Source organism: Aethalodelphis obliquidens, unplaced genomic scaffold (assembly GCF_003676395.1).
Source record: "Aethalodelphis obliquidens isolate GAN/ISIS:26980383/991018 unplaced genomic scaffold, ASM367639v1 scaffold12, whole genome shotgun sequence".
NCBI classification, from domain to species: Eukaryota; Metazoa; Chordata; class Mammalia; order Artiodactyla; family Delphinidae; genus Aethalodelphis; species Aethalodelphis obliquidens.
Genome location: NW_020837956.1, coordinates 2,818,056 through 2,839,546, shown reverse-complemented (window position 1 = coordinate 2,839,546; position 21,491 = coordinate 2,818,056). Strand labels below are relative to the sequence as shown.

The 21,491-nt window shown below is 36.4% G+C and overlaps 1 protein-coding gene across 4 annotated transcripts in view; it reads right to left on the bottom strand.

The window, feature by feature from the left end:
• LOC113623723 (neurexin-1-beta) overlaps window positions 1-21,491 on the bottom strand; it is a 706,008-nt gene that overhangs the window by 131,931 nt on the left and 552,586 nt on the right. For 3 of the 4 annotated variants that reach the window (XM_027113158.1, XM_027113154.1, XM_027113156.1), the window contains 2 exons: window positions 15,117-15,206; window positions 13,418-13,737 (listed from right to left, as the gene is read on the bottom strand). In XM_027113158.1, coding sequence (XP_026968959.1) covers window positions 13,418-13,737; window positions 15,117-15,206 — 410 coding nt within the window. The remainder of the gene's footprint in view (window positions 1-13,417; window positions 13,738-15,116; window positions 15,207-21,491) is intronic. The other variant, XM_027113155.1, reaches the window with a different exon arrangement.

The following is a 21,491-nucleotide window of genomic DNA, read 5'->3' as shown; positions in this document are numbered from 1 at the left end:
TCAGCAATTCTAAACTATGCCAGGGATAAAATATTCCTCTAAAGGGGGGACCATCAACACTGCCCCTTCCCCACCTAGGTAAACCACCATAACCCCAAACTGATGAGACGGTATTCAACCTCTGGAAAAGCATGTTACACCCACTAATCTGTAACCTGTCAGTCAAAATTATACTGCTTTGTACCCTTGTCTTTTCCACCTTAGGGACAACTACTGGACTATCCTTCCTGAACTTAAGTGAATGTTGGTAACACAAACTGAAATGAGAATCTGCCTCCTATATATCCTATTCATGCCTTTCTATTAAGTGAGACCGCATATACTTAAAAACGACATCACCCTTTGTTTTAAAACTGTGTATTTACCCTGCATATGAAGGAAAAATTCTGTTGTTCCCTTCTTACATGTACCATCTTTATTCTCTGCAACTATTGATCAGTCCGGGAAAATTTACCACTAGGCAGCAGTCCGTATTTATCTCAGCGTTGGGATATGCACTTTGGGTGTTCATAATTTATTTATGCAAAAACTATTTACTAAGTGTCCATTTTGCACCAAGCACATTAGGTGCTGAGCCTGCACAGGTGAATAGGGCATAGGTTTGGACTTTCAGGTGCTTGTCAAAAAGGAAAATGAAATAAAAGTTAAAGGCTCTGATAGATAGATAACTACCTGTATGTCTACTTATCTGAATATGTATTTACCTATTTTTCCAAAGTGCTATGAAAACAAGAAATGCATCCTGCTTAGGGCTGTTCCAGAAAGCTTCAAGTGAAATGCAAGGTCTAAAATCATCTCATACCATTAACATTAGCAAAGCTTTAGAACTTTACAAAGGTAGAGTCAATTACTGTGAGTAAGATCACAGGTACAGTTGCAGCACAGGAAAAAAGAAGGAAACAGGAACATTGCTGGCAGAGGGAGTAACACTGCAAAGACTGAAAACGGGAGGTTGTATTTTGTTTACTACTGCTAGCGTACCAATGATAAATTTCAGATTGGGTACTTTAAGTAACATGCTCTTTTTTTTTTTTCCCTTTTCTGAATCAAGTTTCCAAATAATGTGGAATGCAAAGTCACAATGACAAGAGTATATAAGACAATGAGGCAATGAAATAAACCACAGACAACTTCAGTCATAAATATAATTAAACCTCTACCTAAAACTATAATGAAAATGCTTACTTTGGATAGTAGAAAGCCATCAGTTCATAACAGAATAAGTGGGTCATTTGGCTGCCTTGTGATGTCTTATTTTCCATCTGTTGTTATGGACTACCATGTTGACTCTGTCTAGAATTATTACTAATGGCCAGTTGATGCTGTGCAGGGAAAGGTCAGATACAGGAAATTCACCACAAAATGTGAGAGAATCTTGACGAATCCTTTTTACTTCTGAAATATGGGCATTAGAACAAGAGAAACTCTCTTTAGTGGAATGTGAATATTTTCTATTTTCTTTTGAAAGAAACTGATACTCTCTTTGGACCTGTGGACACAAGTACTTACACTGTAATCTAGCTGTACACACAATCTTTTGATACACATTCAGGGATAGTTACCGTAGAGGTAAGCTAAGAGGTGTAGAAAATATGAAAATAAGCTTCCCTCAAGAGTTCCAGGTCCAAAGTTTTCCTGCTGAATTTTTCATGCTGGGTTACATTTAGTGAAGATCTCGTAAGAGCTGGCTTAACATGGTACAGCAGATAGAGACTCCTCATGTGGTTACCTGCCAGTATCTCAGGGAATCTATAGTTGAATATATTTGTTACACAGTCCTGGGATGGTGTTGATCAAATTCAGGCCCATTTCTCTTATTTGAGATTTGCGTCATCTTCTTTGAATCTGCAATGCCTAGAACGGGGTCTGGCACACACGGAAGGAAGAAAGGAAAAAAAGGAGCAAACAGAGAGAAGGAAGAAGAGTGGTGGCAGAATGGAAACGAGGATGCTAAGGAAGGAAACAATGACCACCTACTTTGTGCCAGATGCTATACTAAGATGTTTGCTCATGCAAATTTAGCTGATCTAAAGAATCTGTCACCACGATAAACATGATTCTAAAGTTCCCTTTACTACTGGCTCATGTTTTACTCCATATAAGAGTCCAACACTGAGTTCACACACATAACCAGCAGCATCCAGGCTTCCTCAACAGCACAGTATTTATTCCATGGAGGGACGGAGGTGATTCGGCTCCCCCACATGCCTTTCAGGGGAGCCTCCACATCCCTCTTGACTAGGAAAATCTTAAAAGAGGACAAAAGGGGCCTGTACCACCAGCTACCCTATCAAACCTATAGACAGATGATAACATTTATTTTAGAAAAAGTCTTCCACAGAATGTGGGTAATTTCAGACTCAGAGTAGTGTCTAGCACATTGCCAACACCCAGGACATGTTAAGTAATAAAAGGGTGTTGCTTCAAATCACTTGCTATTAAAAAAAGACTAAAATATCTTCCGTCCTGTCAATTTGTTTCAGGGTTTCAATTGTGCCAGTGATGCTGTTAATAACAGACTGTACACCTGTGATGTACAAAAGCTTTACTATTGTTGATTTAGGGCACTTTGCATTTCATGTATGGAGTCTCTACATATCTGAGAAATGGTTGGTTCTTGTTGTACAACTCTGTATCTCTAGGTACCTCACACTCATCCTCAGGAATTCAATACCTTGCAAAGTGCATTTTATATGTTAGGTACACAAAAGATATTTGCTAATTCATAATTTTAAATAAAAGTATTGCAGATTTATAGGTAACATGCATCATGGCTGAAAATAAGTAAGTTAATAAAAACAAATATACACTGCTATGTTTTCATTTGTTTTAATTATCATTTACTATGCTAACGGAGAAACTATTGGTTAACACTGGTGTTATTTGTCTGCTTGAGAGCCTACATAAAGAGAACAGTGATGATGAGAAGACAGTGAAAACTGTTTGGTTAGTGCTGTATAGGGGCAGATGAATTAACTAGATCTCTTGAGGTTCCAGCCTAACGATGTTAATATATTTTTCTTGTTGGGGAACTTTTCAGTAATGCTAACTGATAAGAAAACCTAATATAGGCACTAAATAATAAAAATTTAAGAAATCATCTACTACCGAAGGCAATCTACAGATTCAGTGCTGTCCCTACCAAATTACCCATGGCATTTTTTCACAGAACTAGAACAAAAAAATTTAAATTTGTATGGAAACACAAAAGACCCCAAATAGCCAAAACAATCTTGAGAAAGAAGAATGGAGCTGGAGGAATCACACACCCTGACTTCAGACTGTATTACAATGCTAGAGTCATCAAAACAGTATGGTACTGGCAGAAAAAGAGACACATAGATCAATGGAACAGGATAGAAAGCCCAGAAATTAACCCATGCACTTATGGTCAAGTAATCTATGACAAAGGAGGCAAGAATATTCAATGGAGGAAGGAGAATCTCTTCAATAAGTGGTGCTGGGAAAACTGGACAGCTACAGGTAAAAGAATGAAATTAGAACACTTCCTAACACCATACACAAAAATAAACTCAAAATGGATTAGAGACCTAAATGTAAGGCCAGACTTAAAACTTAAAACTCTTAAGAGGAAAACATAGGCAGAACACTCTATGACATAAATCACATCAATACGTTTTTGGATCCATCTCCTAGAGTAATGGAAATAAAAGCAAAAGTAAACAAATGGGACCTAATTAAACTTAAGAGCTTTTGCACAGCAAAGGAAACCATAAACAAAAGGAAAAGACAACCTACAGAATGGGAGAAGACATTTGCAAATGAGGTGACCAACAAGGGATTAATTTCCGAAATATACAAACAGCTCATACAGCTCCATATTAAAAAAACAATCAAAAACCAGGCAGAAGGCCTAAATAAACATTTCTCCAAAGAAGACATACAGATGGCCAACAGGCACATGAAAAGATGCTCAACATGGCTAATTATTAGAGAAATGCAAATCAAAACTACAATGAGGTATCACCTCACACTGGTCAGAAAGTACATCATTAAAAAATCTACAAATAACAAATCCTGGAGAGGGTGTGGAGAAAAGGGAACCCTTTTATACTGTTGGTGGGAATGTAAATTGATGCAGATACTATGGAAAACAGTATGGAGGTTCCTTTAAAAACTAAAAATAGAGTTACCATATGATCCAGCAATCCCACTTCTGGTCATATATCAGGAAAACATGAAAACTCTAATTCGAAAAGACACATGCACCCCAACGTTCATAGTGGCACTATTTATAATAGCCAAGACATGGAAGCAACCTAAATGTCCACTGACAGATGAATGGACAAAGAAAATGTGGTATACATATATACAGTGGAATATTACTCAGTCATGAAAAAGAATGAAATAATGCCATCTGCAACAACATGGGTGGACCTAGGGATTATCATACTAAGTGATGTAAGTCAGACAGAGAAAGACAAATACCATATGATATCACTTATGTGTGGAATCTATTTAAAAAAGGATACAAATGGACTTACACAAAACAGAAATAGACTCACAGACATAGAAAAGAAAATTATGGTTACCAAAGGGGAAACGGAGGGGGAAGCATAAATTAGAAGTTGAGGATTAACAGATAGACACACTATATATAAAATAGATAAACAAATAAACAACAAGGACCTACTGTATAGCACAGGGAACTATATTCAATATCTTGTAATAACCTATAATGGAAAAAAATCTGAAAAAGCATATATATATATATACCTACCTACATACATATATATACATATATGTAGTCACTTTTCTGTACACCTGAAACTAACACAACATTGTAAGTCAACTCTACTTCAATAAAAAAAATCATAGAGATTTAAATTTAATCTTGATACTAGTTTATTGAACAATACTTACTGTTTAACATATATCATGAAAGAAGAAAAAGCATTGTTAATAATAAAAAGATATTCCTTTGTCCTACAACTGAGACTTGAAATATCAGAAAGGGAGCCAACCTCACCAGTTCTTTCTGAGAAAATGCTCACTGAAATTACTGCCACATATTAATTAGATACAGAGTTTTAAGTCATTCTATTTCCCCCATGGTAATAAAAATGATATCAAAAGAAATTGTATCAAGAATCATAAACCCAACTTGGTCTAACTCACAGCTGGAAGTACTTGAAGTTTTTCATTTCCAAGTTGAAAAAGGAGTATATCGTGACTTTTAAGCTCCTTAATCAAGACACGTTATTGAGGATACTGACAGAAGTCATATTTGCACGATTCAGTGTCATACTATGAATGAGCTTCTGTCTGAGAACAGCTGGGAAACAGGTATATGAAATTTCTGGGCTGCTCCGTCAACAGTGATTTGAGATTGTGTTGGTGGTGGTGGTGATGGTGGTGATGGTGGGTGGAGGTGAGTAAAATAGCGATAGTTCTTCACTACCCACTAACAGTGGATAGCGGAGAGTTCTTCATTATGCAGTATATTTAGGGTCCACGGTCCTCTCCCACTAAATGCCAGTGACAACTCTCCCCCGAATCATTTCCTGCCTCCCACCCCTTCCCACATCTTGTTCTAGGGGAATGGTGCTGCCTCCTTGTGGAAAACACATTCAACAGAGAATTCAGCACAGTACATACCACACCATTTGAGTTCTGATTTAGAAACATCCATTCAGAGCTGTTTTCAAGGGCAGAGAAAATATCTTTAAAGGTAAGAAAGATGCTTTAATTTATACAGTGTACTTGAGGAATGCTTTTCAAACGTAACTATCATTTGTATAATGGTTACATGGGTCAGACATTTTTTTACTTCTCTGTATTTTAGGGTGAACCATAAGAAATTTTCTTTTTTTGGTAATACAAATTGTCAAATAGCAGTAATTGTATATAGTTCACATACTATACTGACTCATTTAATCCTCACAATAAGCTTGTGAAACCAGCATCCCCATTTTATAGATGGGAAGCAGAGGTATTGAGAGGCTAACTTGCCTAGGGCACATAGCCAGTATGCAGGGAAAGTAAGGCTGAGATTTTTTTTTTTTTTTTTTTGCGGTACACAGGCCTCTCACTGTTGTGGCCTCTCCCGTTGCAGAGCACAGGCTCTGGACGCGCAGGCTCAGTGGCCATGGCTAACGGGCCCAGCCGCTCCGCGGCATGTGGGATCTTCCCAGACCGGGGCACGAACCCGCATCCCTTGCATCAGCAGGCAGACTCTCAACCAGTGCGCCACCAGGGAAGCCCAAGGCTGACATTTAAGTAGGCATTCAGGCCCCTGGAGTCTTGCCCTTGACCCCTGTGCAATACTGCCCCCTAACAGCCCTTGCCAGTGGTGCTTCTTCAGACTGTCAGCTCTCAGAAGGCAGAATCAGACTGAGAGAGACTGGCAGGAGTATGAAGGAGGGAAATAGGTAGGTGAAAAAAGGAAAGGGCTTTCCAGGCAGAGGACAGAGAGGTGTGAAACAGCGTGACCTCTAGAGGTTTCTGTTAGTAGTTCAACAGGATCGGGGAAAAGAGTGTGGAGGAGTGGAGATAAAACTTCTAATGAGGCAGACAGGAGGCCAGCTGTGAACAATGGACCCTGACAACCATCCAAGGAATCTGCTCTTTGTCCTAAATACCTGGATGTATTAAGGCCCATATTTGCATTTTTGAAAGAGCAGCCTGACACCTGGGTGGAGATCATTTGAGCTAGTTTAGAATATGAGGATATGAGAAGTTTGAGCTAGTTTAGAATATGAGAAGGCAGGAAGTGATGAGATTCTGGACAGAGGACCTATTTAAGGGCAGAGGACCAGATCACCCCAACGTACTCTGAAAAGAAGCTGGCTGCATAGCCTTGGGGAAGTTACTTAGTTTCTCTCTGCCTCAATTTTTCTCATGTGTAAAATAACAAGAATAATACCAAGCTGTACTTTCTGAGTCTTCATTTCTTCCTCATTCACGTACATCCCTAGAATTTGATTACTCTTCTGATTTAATTAACAAGACACTTATTAGTTAGTGTCTTGTGTCCTTAGGACCACACAGGGCAGGGCATGCAGAGTTCCCGCCCCCCCCCCAATGTTCTTTCATAATTGATGCCATATCACTAATAACCTTTCCATATCTATTCAGAAAAGATTCCCATCTTATGCTTCCCCCGCAGCCCCAACGCACAAGCATCCCCTCTCCTCTCTGCTTTATTCCTATAGCACTTGACATCCCATGTATGCTGTTTTAAGGTTTATTGTTCATCTCCCCTAACTAGAATATGAGCTTTGTACAGAAAAATCTAATTTTATTCAATGCTGTATTTCCGGTGACTAGAACATTGCCTGGTATATAGTAAGTGCTCAGCAAACATACGTTAAGTGAATAAATGGATGGATGGGTGGATGGATGGCTACTTTTGTCTAGAACTAGCCTTGTCCAAAGATGTCTCAAAACCAAGGTTGCATCCACCGAGAGCACCTTTTCATCCAGTGAAACCTCCAGACCCTAAAGAATATGCACTGAACACAATAATTCTTAAAATAAACTCTAAAATGTATATATCCTAGAACTTTTGCTTACCCACAACGAGGGGAAAAACACCTTCTAAACTGAAGTGCTTACCTACATTTAAAATTACAATGAGCTGCACTTTTCTTAGCCAGCACCATTCTTCTTAGTTTCAGAAGAATATGCCTTTGTATATATTTTCAAATCTACACCCAAGTGTTTTTCTTTTCAGTATGCACTAAAATTTGCAGTAGAAATGTACATTAGTTTAAGTGAATTGAGCAGAATGATTGGACTAGGGAAAATAAAACTAATTATTCATGTCACTAGTACTTTAAAATGCAGAGTAGTTATCAGGAACACACATAATTATAAGTAATGCAGTTATTTTTTAATAATGAAGCCACAGCTAAGGTTAATTAATACTTTTAATAAAAAAATAAAATTTTGTTCTTTGAAGTTACAATATGTTATTTGTTAGTTTTAGATATTTTTCATGGAAATATGTGTGTACTCTGCTTACGTTTTTCAAACAAATAGTATTAATTTTTTATGAGTATCTCCAAAGCCACCAGGAAGCAATAGCAGTGTGTGACACATTCAAACACTCTTTCTTTGCTTGAATCCTAATTGGGATTCTTTTTGGAACATTCCATAGGAATCAAATGCCAATGACTTCAGTAGGAAATGAAGATACACGTCCTGACCACCTACCAATGTTTTAAATCCTCAATAGTTCCTTTTCTTGAGTAGGTTTGCTACCTCCACTCTGAAATAAGCCTAACTAGATTGTTCCAATACATTTCATTTATATTTACTGATTCTGCCCCAGTCTACAATTTAATTTCTTACTAAGAGTTGCAAACTATAGTCCCTCCAGTCGAAAACCAGAATCTCTCAAAGCCTTATTCTGTCTCCCTTCTCAAGATTTTTTTGTTGTTTTTGGTACGCAGGCCTCTCACTGTTGTGGCCTCTCCCGTTGCGGAGCACAGGCTCTGGACGTGCAGGCTCAGCGGCCATGGCTCACGGGCCCAGCCACCCCGCGGCATGCGGGATCTTCCCGGACCGGGGCACGAACCCGTGTCCCCTGCATCGGCAGGCGGACTCTCAACCACTGCGCCACCAGGGAAGCCCCCTTCTCAAGACTTTTGAAATGAGATGAAAAGATTTTTGAAATGAGATGAAAAGAAGATGAAAAAGGCTATGGATTCTTGAAACCAAGTAAGGATACCAGAATCAGCTTCTGCTCTGAATGAAAGGACAGGGCTTCTCTATTTATTATTCTTATGAAGTATGATTTTCTTGCAAAGATAGATTTTATATATGCTGTAAAAGTAGAATGGAATATAATTTATAGACGAAAATGGGATGCTTTTGAGTCAGAAAAGGATACTATTAATAATTACATCGGTACACCAGGTGCACAAGAGGACTATACAGGCCAACTGAGATGCATGCCACACTGTGTACAAGTCAAGGGTGAAATCTATGCTTTATTAAATAAGCATCAGAAGACCTAATTAAGAGTATCATCACTAGAGTCAGTGAAGTTTTAGAGCTGAGTACAATTCAAGAGATTCCTAAACCCACTTATTTTAGAGAGAGCGCAAGGCCAAAGTGCAGCGAGGTTAACCCACCTGTCCAAGTTACACAGAAAAGGTAGGTGGTTGTGTTGAAATTGGAAACGGGTCTCCTGATCCGTTGTGATCTATTTTACCATACCTCCTCTAGGCAAAAGGCATTACTGTGGATCCATACTGTCTACGGTATGTAAATAACTTGTAAAATATTCTTGAAGGAAAGAACCACAATATCACAAGATGGGATACAAAGCGTAGACCAAAAGAAATTCCACAATCTTGATCTGAAAAGAAATAATTTCCTTTCTTTACAAACCGGCAACCGAAGGGAATGAACATTGCCCTTTGCATGTTGGCGTACTTTTACTCATTTAAGGAAATCTACAAATACATTGTAAGACATTGGCAAATTATTAGAAGAAGGGGGAACACTCAGCCATCAAAAATCCCAAGAAGCTCTCAGCATCCTGAAGAACTTAATACTGTTAATTATTTGCAAATATTCACTTTCTGAGATTAGCCTTATAGAAAGTTTCTCTTTTTTAGGATGAGTGGGTCTTATGGAAACATTCAGATATTAGATATCATAAGTAAAACAAATTTTTATCAACTTTATATAATCCATATAAAAAGTACTATTAATATTTTTACATTCACATTTTTTCAAGTCATTTCATCAGAAAGGTTGGTAAATGTCCTCATTATTTCATGACATAGATCATATCTTCCTAAAGTAAACATCAGTCTTAAAATTGATCATTATTCAGAGAAGAAAACCTTTTTTTTTCTTTTTAAAGCATATTTACTTCTAAGTAGGAATGTAAACAGGATCTTATGGGATGACATTTTGTGAATACTCTTTTATATTCTCTGACTCTGTGAAAACTGAAAATTCTCCCCTACTACTTGCCCTGCAGGATGGCTGAACAAACCTCATCTCATCTATCTGAAATGAATCCAATTTAATTCTGCTTGACCAAAAATCTGTTTCCATAGTTCGAAAACATGCAATCACCCTAAAGTACATTGCCATTGTAGCTATTGCTGAGGAAAATACACCTTGATTGAGAAAACAGTCCAGTGTGTCTTTTGAAAAATAAAATGACCCTCCCTGGTACACAATTTGGTAAGGCGGCTGATGAAAGTAGGCAGGTCAAAGGTTACAGTCTTAGAATTAGCATTACAAATCACTTGCATATTTAAATGTCAAGACTTTGACAATTCTAACAAACATTTAAATTCTACATATATCAGTAATCTCTTTGTAGCTGGAGGGCAAGATAAAAATCAACTGTGAAGTAAAGTAAATTTACAACAAATCATTCTGTTACTCAAAAATAAATAATTTGCTTTCTTCCCTAGTAGTTCTTCCCCCGTACATTCACATCTTATTACCTGTAATCACAAACATATCCTTTTAAGAGAGAATTTTTTTTTTTTGCTGTACGCAGGCCTCTCACTGTTGTGGCCCCTCCCGTTGCGGAGCACAGGCTCCGGACGCACAGGCTCAGCGGCCATGGCTCACGGGCCTAGCCACTCTGCCGCATGTGGGATCTTCCCGGACGGGGGCACGAACCCGTGTCCCCTGCATCGGCAGGCGGACTCTCAACCACTGCGCCACCAGGGAAGCCCCAAGAGAGAATTTTAAAAACTTTTAGTACAACTTTAAAACACTGTTGTTGAATATTTGTAGTATATTAATCCAAATTATTTAATTGCTGTTATTGGTCTGTTAAAAATCTAAAGATTTAAAATATGTATTTTTTAATGAACCTAGTAATCTTTTATTTAAGTCAATACCTCCTCAAATGAACCAAGTAATTATTAATTGATCAGATCATTTACTTCCATAAACCACTGCTATCTTTAAACATGTTATAGCTTACAATAAAAGAGACTCTTTTCATTGGCAATTAATGGGCAGTTAACTGTTTTCCTTTCACATTAGTTAATATTATAAAATGCATAAATTTTTAATTTCTTCATTTCTAGGTGTTTAACTTGCAAATGAAATAGCTATTTTACAAATGTTTACTTAAAAAACAATGTCTTAATACATAGCGAGTACTAATTGATAAAAAACATAAAAGTAAGGCTGATAATTCTTTCCTTATTTTGGGATACATCTGGTTTACCTAGTAACTTAAGCAGCTGTGATTTCATTAACGATGAAACAAGACTACTAAGAAAAAAATCTGATCATTTCAAATTTTATTCACAAGAACATTTCTATTTCCGAATGTCCTAGAATGTCCTCTTATGAATTATTTTACATAAAGGAAATAGTCTATCATAGCTCTGTGTTTCATTTTCCTATATCAGATTTGCCTTAATAACCTGCTTATCGTTAAATAAACCGTAAACCAATAAACACAATAACAAATCATTAATGAAGTATTAGAAAAGAATATCAAACGGAGCTGTTGGGCATGCATAAATCTGTCTAAAGACACAAGTCTTTATCCAAGAGGCTAAGTGCAATTACTAACAATCTTATAAACCCAAACAAGACACAGAAAATCAACAAAATGATTTTACTCTAAGCACACATTCTTACTAAAATGTCTATTTCATAAGGGAGGGGCTTTTTGTTTGGTGTTCCTAATGTATCCCCAGCGCCTAGAACAGTGTATGGCACATGTAGTGTGATCGGTAAATACATATTGATGAACACCCTGTGAGACAGCCCCTTTTACTTTGTGGCCAAATGCAAATTTTAAAAAAGGAGAGAGAAGAAAGAAAAAAGTGATGCATATAGGTGTATAATATGAAATACTACATTTATAAATTTACAGACTTTACAACTTTTTGGTCATCTCTCTTCTTCTAGGACATTTTCTCTTTCTCTATTCTGTTCCTCCCACTCCTTCCTACTCAAAGTAAAAATCAAAATCTATTTTCTTCTTTCTCTGGTAAACATATGTTAATTAGTAGATAGGGTGCTGATCTGAACAGAATTCATCTTCTTTTACTCTCTTTCTAAATGTGACACATGATCTATTTCAAACATTTGAAATAAAAGCAATTTAAAAAATAATTGGTGTCATTCTTGCTTCTTTAGTACGTGGTTTTCTAGAAAAGTAAGAATCATATCTTTGGAAAGCTTTACATGGCACCTACTAGAGACATTCACTAACTACCAAAAACAAAACAAAAGCAAACAATCAAGTTTGGGCCAAGAAGAACACACAATTCTGAAAGCATTAGCAACAGAATATGTACAAAGGCTATAAATGTCAACAGAGATCTAATAGAATTTCAACAGCATTCTAAAAGCCTTTATGAAATATAAGCTCTGAGGCAGGTGTTTTTTTCTCTTCTTCATTGATGTAATGCCAATACTTAAGCCAGTGCCTGACACACAGTAGGCAATCAGTAAGTATACCTTGATGGAATAAATATACTTCCTACTTGTACAAGTGTGACATTTAAAAATTGTTTTTCAAAAGTTTTAGACATAAGATTGAAAAATAAGCTCATTGAAGTGAAATATGGGTGAGGGCAGTTAGCTATATAATGTATGAAATATGTTGGCCCAAGACAGTTTTTTTTTTTTTTTTTGCGGTAGGCGGGCCTCTCACTGTTGTGGCCTCTCCCGTTGCGGAGCACAGGCTCCGGATGCACAGGCTCCGGATGCACAGGCTCCAGATGCACAGGCTCAGCGGCCATGGCTCACGGGCCCAGCCGCTCCGCGGTATGTGGGATCTTCCCGGACCGGGGCACGAACCCGTGTCCCCTGCATCGGCAGGCGGACTCTCAACCACTGCGCCACCAGGGAAGCCCCCAAGACAGTTTTTAAGTACCATATTTTGGGTCTTTGTCCTCAGATAAACTAACAGTGTGTTTTTCCCATAAACAGTAAAATAGTAGACTCATCGTTCACGATGAGAGCCACATGCCTACCCATTCAAAATTTTCAGACTTCAAAATACAATAGAAGTGCTATAGGCAATTTCTTTTTTAAGATGTTCAAATTTGCTTTTATTTTATTTTGATGAAGTGCTGAGCTTGAACAAGGCCTTTCAGATACTTCACTATTTGACTCGTTCATTTAACTTAAAAAGTGAAAGACCTGTGTAATTAGTAGACAATCCCCTCAGCTTGGGCTAGACCAAGGTTATTGAATCAAGACCATCAACTAACCACACACAAACCATCACAAAGCAGTATGTATCAATAAAAGTTCACAAACCACAAACCAACAGCATATACACATTTCATCCTCAAACTGAATTCATTATATTAAGCAAGTCTTAAAAAAGCCATAATGCTTGAGATCAGAAATAATCCCATTCTAGAAAAGACACGTATGCAGAAAAGTCCACTTTCATAATCACAGATCCAGAATGAAGAAATGAAATCTGTGTACTCACCTGGCTAATGGGTTCTTTTGTAGGGGGCTTTCCTCTTCTGGCTGTGCTAGTAGCCAGGGTCGTGGTGGTCTCCATAATTGACGTGGACATCTCTGACTGCATGGCAGTGGCTGTCGACTCAGTTGTCATAGAGGAAGGCACTTCACCAACCAGTCTCACATTTCCCACTATGGCGATGTTGGCATCATTTTCGGCTGCCATATTCAGAACTTTCAAGCCATTGTAGTAAAGCCCAGAGAGCTGACCCTGGAAGGGCTGGCCCTGCTCTTTCCCGCCAATTATTATGGTTGCTTGGCTATTGAAGATTGTGAGCTGACGCCCTGTAAAAATAATATTACATACATGCAAAAATGTTGACTGTGAACTCTACATTCTACAAAGGATGATAAAACAGATCTTTCATGGGGTGGATAATGAGAGCAATAAACTATAAGAGAGGCATTTGACTCATAATTCATTGCTTATAAATGAGGTGTCCATGAAATGCATAATCATTGGCAAATACTTGTAAATTCTCAACTTATTATAAATGTAGTGCTTTTGCTAAAAGACCAATCAAAGATATGTATTATAAATTAATTTTTAGTGGATTCCTTTCCCCTTTTACCTCAAGACCTTATACTGTTGGTCTCTTAAGTCTGAATTGTTTAATTAAAAATGAGATATTTAATATTTCAAGTATTTGTCATTCTAAAATTACCACTGGTAGAAACTCATCTATAGCAGCTGAAATCTGATTTTAAATTTATGGTAAAAATTTCATAATTCACATAATGGCCACAGGTATCTATATGCTCTTCTTTAGAAATGTGTATTTTTTGAAGGCAATAGTCCATTGTTATTTGAATTATTCTGTTTTCCGGCAAATACACTGAAAAGAAACACATAGTTTACACTGAGCGTGTCAGAGACAAAAAAAAAATTCAAAAAGATTTTTCTGATTGGCTTTCAGCAAGTCTATTAAAACAAAACAAAATGAAAAAAAAATATAGCTTCAGATGTAAAAAGCAGCTTCAGCAATGATACACAAACCGATGGAGAAATTATGGCACATTTCCATCAAACAGCAATCCTCAGCACAACAGTACCAATATCATCAAATTGAGTATCCAGTTTTAGCAGATTGCTCTCTGTTCATAAAAAAGCATGCACACAACTTTAAGTTCAGTTTTAATTAGGGCTTGTTCCCAAATGCTCTTAGAAGGTTGCAAACGTTAAAGGGACTTCATTTTGACTGGCAATCCATATTGCCCACTATTTAAGATGCCTAGAGTTTAAACCAAGAGTTGTTTTTTTTGTTGTTTTTTTCAGGACCATAATGAAGATATCAGAACTACATATATTTTAGTTAATAATTTAGAGGCTGGAACATGTAATATAATCTATAAATGATTTATCATTTTGGGTTAATGCTTGCTGTGAGTACCTTCATAGATTGAGTTAGTGGATTATATTTAACAGTCCCTTTAACCTTAAGTTAACAGGGTAAGATTATTAAACAGCTGGTACGTCTAAAAATGTATAGAAATTATTATACAAGGAATGCAAATATTACTATCTACATTTTACTGTTTTAAATTTGTTTTTAATTTAGTTTTACGGAAAATTTATTTTTTATGTTTATTAGTGTTACAATGAAGTACTACTTGGTTATGTTCAAATTATTTTTTTATTTGAAGTTTTAATCAATGTTTTTTACCTTTGTCGAGTAGCCATTCATCAACTACTCGACCAAGTCGATATGGAATTCGCTGTCTAGCAATCGCCAGGCGCTCGTTATCATTGTTTCCTTTAAAGTTTAAAGAGACATTTCATTGGTTAAAATCTGTAAGGTCAAAGGTTAAAAGTTAATACTTAAAGCTTGAGCTATACAGTTGCCACATGATTTTTTTGAAATTTGGAATTTTAAAAAGTTCTACCTAGAACATTTCATGTTTCAGACTTGTCATTCATTCATTTATTTTATTTTAGCAAACAAAATTATTCCTATGTTAATTGAAAATTAGAAATCTGCATTTGAGCTAGGTTATTAAAACTTATGTTATAGACAGACCCGAACAACCAATTTAAACAGCAAATAATAGCTTTACAAAAAAATGAACATTGATCTCAGGGTTTTGTCTTTTTGATGTTTCTTATTAACTAGTTAAACATGTTCAGGTGAAACAGGTTTAAGTTTTCAAAATACATTCAATCTCTTCTTATTCCAGATTAGTAATTTATGAACACCAAACTTAATACCATCTTCGGCACACTGAAGCATCTAAAATAGGCCTAGCATACTTTATGTCCTATTCAGAAAAGAGAAATTCTTATTCATCTCATTTAAGGAAACCACAAAGTCTGAATAGTTCTTGTATATTCCACACAAATTGGTTTATCAACCACTTGGACATCACAAGGGAATACATCTTGCATCATCAAATATGTTATGATAGGAAAAGGCTTTGACAAAAGTGACTTTGAGTGTCCTTCAGTTTCATTTAAAATTTGACAGATTGAGGCATATGACATTTGAAAAAAATTATGTGCTCAAATATTTGCTTTTTATTAAACTATTCTAAAGAAGGCATGATAACTTCAGGAACAAATACAAGCCACAACAGTGGTCCCTATTCATAGCTCTAAACTAAGTGGGAGCCTTGATTCTTTGAATAAAAAAATTATCTGATAAAAACATAATTTAAATTGACCTTGAATAATGCTTGCAAATAGATGACTGTTCTCTTGATCTATGAAGCACTTAGGAAGAATCTAGACTGCCATCTCAGCACTCAATCGTGTATATTGCCAGAAGCTTTTCTATTCTATGAAAATTAACTAATGTGGAGTTTTGAACTAAGACATTTTGGTAATAGCTCACATGAGGACTCAGAGGTGAAAGAAATGGTGAATGGTAGGTAGTACTGCCCACAAGAAAAGACTGGAGCATTTTACTAGGGAAGATAAAAGATACATTTTTCTCAGATTTAGAATAATTAACAAATGTTTTCTTAGGCTAGTTTTATTCATATACTATACTTACCACAATAAACCCACCATATTAGTCACACACTTTTAGAGAAAGAGAAAAGAACTATCATTTAGACCTTATCAATTTGTCCTTTGAAGTTTTATATGACTGAAAATATTTCATACATTAGTATTTAATTGAAAATGTAAATACCAAAGTGGAACCAAATATATAGTTTAATAAAAACATTGATATCTAGCTCTCTGTATTATGAAATTATTAAAATGTTATAGTATTTTATCCTATGGGAACACATTTTTGGTATATTGATAATTTTTTTGAAAGGATAAAATAGCATGAATTCCAAGCCTATCTTTGTTTTCAAGAAGTGTGTACATTTTACGTTCTCTTTTGTGTGCTTGTATACATATATCAATATATTTGGAAAAATATACTAAAATTTAGTATTACTTGTCTTATGGCAGCATGATTCTTGATGAATATGTATTTTGGCTTCTATGTGATTTATGTAATGAACATGTTTATGCACATAATTTGATAAGCAAATTAAATACTTTCAAAAACACATTCCCTTTGCTCTATGGACTTGTTTGCAGAGCAACACTCATACCAATTTACACTATTATACCTCTCCTGACAACTTTACAATTATGTGGCCCCTTGTGCTGTTTTTCATGCTAGAGTGTTCCCGTCACCAGAAATGATCTATTTCCTCAGACACAGCCCAAATCTAGGCTGCAAATCACCTCTTGCCCAATTACTACTACAATATAATAACAGACATCTCTGCATCCTCTCCACAGCAATCCCACCCATTCTCCACAGGTCAGCCAACACCCTATCAGGCCGCTTGTCTATTAAAACCCTCCCATTGCCTTCAGGATAAAATCTCGACCACCTGATGAGGCTTATGATGACTTCCATGATCTGGTCTCTTCCCACCTCCCCTGCCCCATCTCATGGCTGTCACTGTCTTGCTCTCCTCTTTCCATCCTCATGAGAATTCTTTCAATTCTTCTAAAGCCCTCCTTTTACCTCTGGACTTTTGCACTTGTACTCTCCTCTACTTGCAAGATTTTCCTCACTCCCATCCCATCCCATCCCATCCTCACCTTTCCTTAGCCAAACATGACTCATTAATGGAGTCTTCTTGGCAGGAACATTATTTCCTCAGGAGGCCTTCTCTGATGTCCCCAAGTTAAATTAGGACACCTGAATATATGCTTTCCTGACACCTGATACATGCTCTTTTGAAACAAGCACTGACCCTGTAATTGCATATTCAATTAATATTTTCTCTCTGAACTCTGAAATTCCATGAGGTCAGGTATTATGTGTAGTGTTTATTGTTGTATTCTCAGTGTTTGCACAATATCTGTCAGAGAACCTCCTATGAAATATCTGCAGAATGAAGTAGCAAAGGAAATCTTGTTTTAAATTCTGATAGCTTCTGTGGCACCATTATCTCATCTCCACAGGCTAACAACATTCACAGGAAAGCAAATACTTGTGCCAGAGGATAGATCACATGTAGCTAAGCCTCCCTTTGTACTTTTCAAAGGAAACATCAAATATTTCAATTATAATTTTATGTCTTTAATGATTATCACTGATTTGAACATCCGTACAATCAGTTCGTTATTTTTTTTTTATAATAACTGCCCTGTGCCACAAAATAGATAAACATAGTTATTATTAGTAGGGAAAGTAGAGAGAAAAGTCTTAAATAATACAGCTGGAGGAAATGGAAGCCTTTTGAATGATTTTGAAAAGAGTACATAAAAACGCAAGAATACATATACACCCACATGCATACAGACATACAATTTGCCCTCATACCTTTAACTGGCACTCACAGAACAATTAACATGATCGATATGGTATGATTTAAATCAACAATAGTTTCTGAAGATTCTTGATGAGACTCAGCTAAAAAGAGAACCTACACTGCATTCCCAATGAATAACAAAGAGGTGATCTAACAACAACAACAACAAAATAGAGTGGGCAGCAGAGATAGGTATAAAAAGACACACTAATTTTTAAGACAGGTACCCACACAAATGGGCTCATACAATCCCATAACCCACAGATTTCAGATGTCTTCTAGTCGAGAGTATTTTTTTAATTGAAATATTTGATTTTGAAATCCAAGGACAGACTTTATTCTTAGTTGGCATAATGGATAGGAAGTCAGATGGCGCTTACTTCACTATATGTTGACTTTATTCTCCAAATCCTTTGTTTTTCTACTAGAATATAAAACTAATGACTCTTCTTGTGACAAAATTGTATATAGGGGCTTTCCTGGTGGCGCAGTGGTTAAGAATCCGCCTGCCAATGCAGGCGACATGGGCTCGAGCCCTGGTCCGGGAAGATCCCACATGCCACGGAGCAACTAAGCCCGGGCGCCACAACTACTGAACCTGAGCTCTAGAGTCCACAAGCCACAACTACTGAGCCTGCGTGCCACAACTACTGAAGCCCAAGTGCCTAGAGCCTGTGCTCTGCAACAAGAGGAGCCACGACAATGAGAAGCCCACACACTGCAACGAAGAGTAGCCCCTGCTCGCCACAACTAGAGAAAGCCTGCACACAGCAACGAAGACCCAACACAACCAAAAATAAATAAATTAATTAATTTTTAAAAAAATTGTATATAAATACATTATCAACAAACAAAGGCACATCTAAATAGAGTGACAATGTCTTCCTAACAGACGATTCCCAAACCCCTCTTAGTATTGGGTACAAAATAGCTCCGATTGTTTAAGTTCACCAGGAATAAGCCCACATTTTGCCTCTACTTCATGATTTTCATTAACAAGCTGCACATGGAAAGGCATAAATGAAGTACATTATTTTAAGAAAATGCCCTAAAAGCATTTCATTCCTTTACAAATTCATGGTGATATGTTATTTGTAACGTATCCAATAACTCTGCATGATTGTATTCATTTTATTTAATCCTGTCCTTACTTTGATATGCTTCTAAAACTTTACATGCAATATAAAGGACATAAGACAACCCATTTGATCGGGAAAGGTCAAAGATAAATATAATTTCTGATGACCCTTACTTTTCTTTGGAAAGTGTTGGGATCTGATACCAAGCATGCTGGGATGTAGAAACACTACATGGATTTTCTTTGGACAGTCAAATGTTGCAGGCTTACACAGATAGAAGAGGTTAAAAACAAGGAAAGTGTACCTGAAAATTGAAATCAAATGAAAGGCGAGAAACTATTTTCAACTTCAAGTATCCTAAATCAGAGGTAAGGATAAAGCAGTAACGACCCACTTGTCAAAGACCAATTCATTTTGGAATTATAAAAAGTGTCCAAGTACAGTTTCAACTTTTTAGGAAGCATGCAAATCAACTACAGTAATCTACTGAATACATGAATTAGGTTTATAAAGCCGGAGCTTCTCACTGAATAAAGGATAATAATTTAGTTGCATACTTCCTTTACCCCAATAAAAGTGGAATGAGGTTTTTCTTTTGATTTACTTTCTTTCTCCTCCAGTTAATTTTATGTAGGTTAAAATTGTTGTTACCTCCACTGAAAATGTCACCAGCAACATACATGTCTCTGCTGAAGTAATTTTCAAACAATAAAACGGTATGTAAAATTTGGTTTACTTTTCTTTGAATTGTTGAAGGATTCAGTAATTTTTTTAATTAATAAATTTTTAAAAAATTAAATATAATTGATATATAACATTATATCAGTTTCAAGATTCAGTATTTTTGACAAGAAGCAGGACCCATCTAGTAACACTACTACCAACTGATAGCTCTAACTGGTGTGGCCATTTGGGTATAAGGTACTGTACATAATGGATATTTTGAACAAGGTTCCACAGGTGGAGAATAAGATGGAAAATCTGATAATTCATACTTAAAAGTCTAGCACCCTCAATTTTGATTGAATTCAGGATAGTTTTACTTTCCCACCTAACCGATAATATTTGGTCACACTACAGTATATTAATTTTTTATAAATCAGTAGACTTCAAGGAAACAAGAGTAATTTCAAAGAATCAAGGTAAGCAGCAAGGAGTAATAAAACTCAAATCCTTGAATTGGAGTTAAATTTCATGGTGGTACTCAGAAAACAAAGGGAAATGAAATTGTAATCATATTTTTATGACTATTGGTCAGTAGAGACAAGCTATATGAACTTCGCTAACACATATTTTTCTCCTCTCATTTTCACAGATCTCCCCTGATGTGTAATTTCTCTTCAGAAATAAAAGTGGCAGTTTTGATAAGACATAGTAATATACTTGGAAAACAATAAGGAAAAGCAACTTTATGAACCCAACATTTGTTCAGAATAATCTGAAAGTGAAAACAAAGATACTCGCTTCTTCTGAAGGTTTCCTGTTTCCTCTTTTTTAAGGCTGGGAAAGGAAACACAAAAGGGTTCTTAAATGCTGTACATACTTCCAGAGAAGATTAGGAGTCTGTTTTTAGACTTTTTGTTTTTAAATGAGAACATGGCATTTGGATATGCCTAGGCCCATAAAGCAAAGTAAAAGTTTAACAAAGTTTTGCAAAATTACTCTAGTTTTAAAAGCAGCATTATCACATTATTTCCAACTACATGCTGTACGAGTAGTTGTTGTACAAACCATACAATACAGTAATATTTAATTTAGCTGGCAAGGCTCCAAATAAGTAGATTTTGAACACTATTGACACTCCTCAAGGGGCAAAGTTGTGAAAAAAATATAGCTGTTCTAATGAAAATATTTGTTCTGTGTATTACATGATTTGCTGTATCATTAAGATATGTACATAACAAACATTTGGCTCCTGCCTACTTCGCCAGTTTCATCTTGAACCATTTATTTCTAACTCTTTAAATTCTAGCCACTGTGGACTTCTTTCAAATTCTACAACCAAGCTAATCCTCTTCGAAGGTGCCATTCACCGTGCTTTGCAAATTTCCTGCATTTCTGTGTACACCTCAACACTCCCACCCATCCCAACATGCACACAGACACAGACATCTGAGTCTGGCCAACTTATTTCTTCTTTTGATATTAGCTTATGTGATTCTCAGGAAAGCATTTTCTGGATCCCTCCACCAA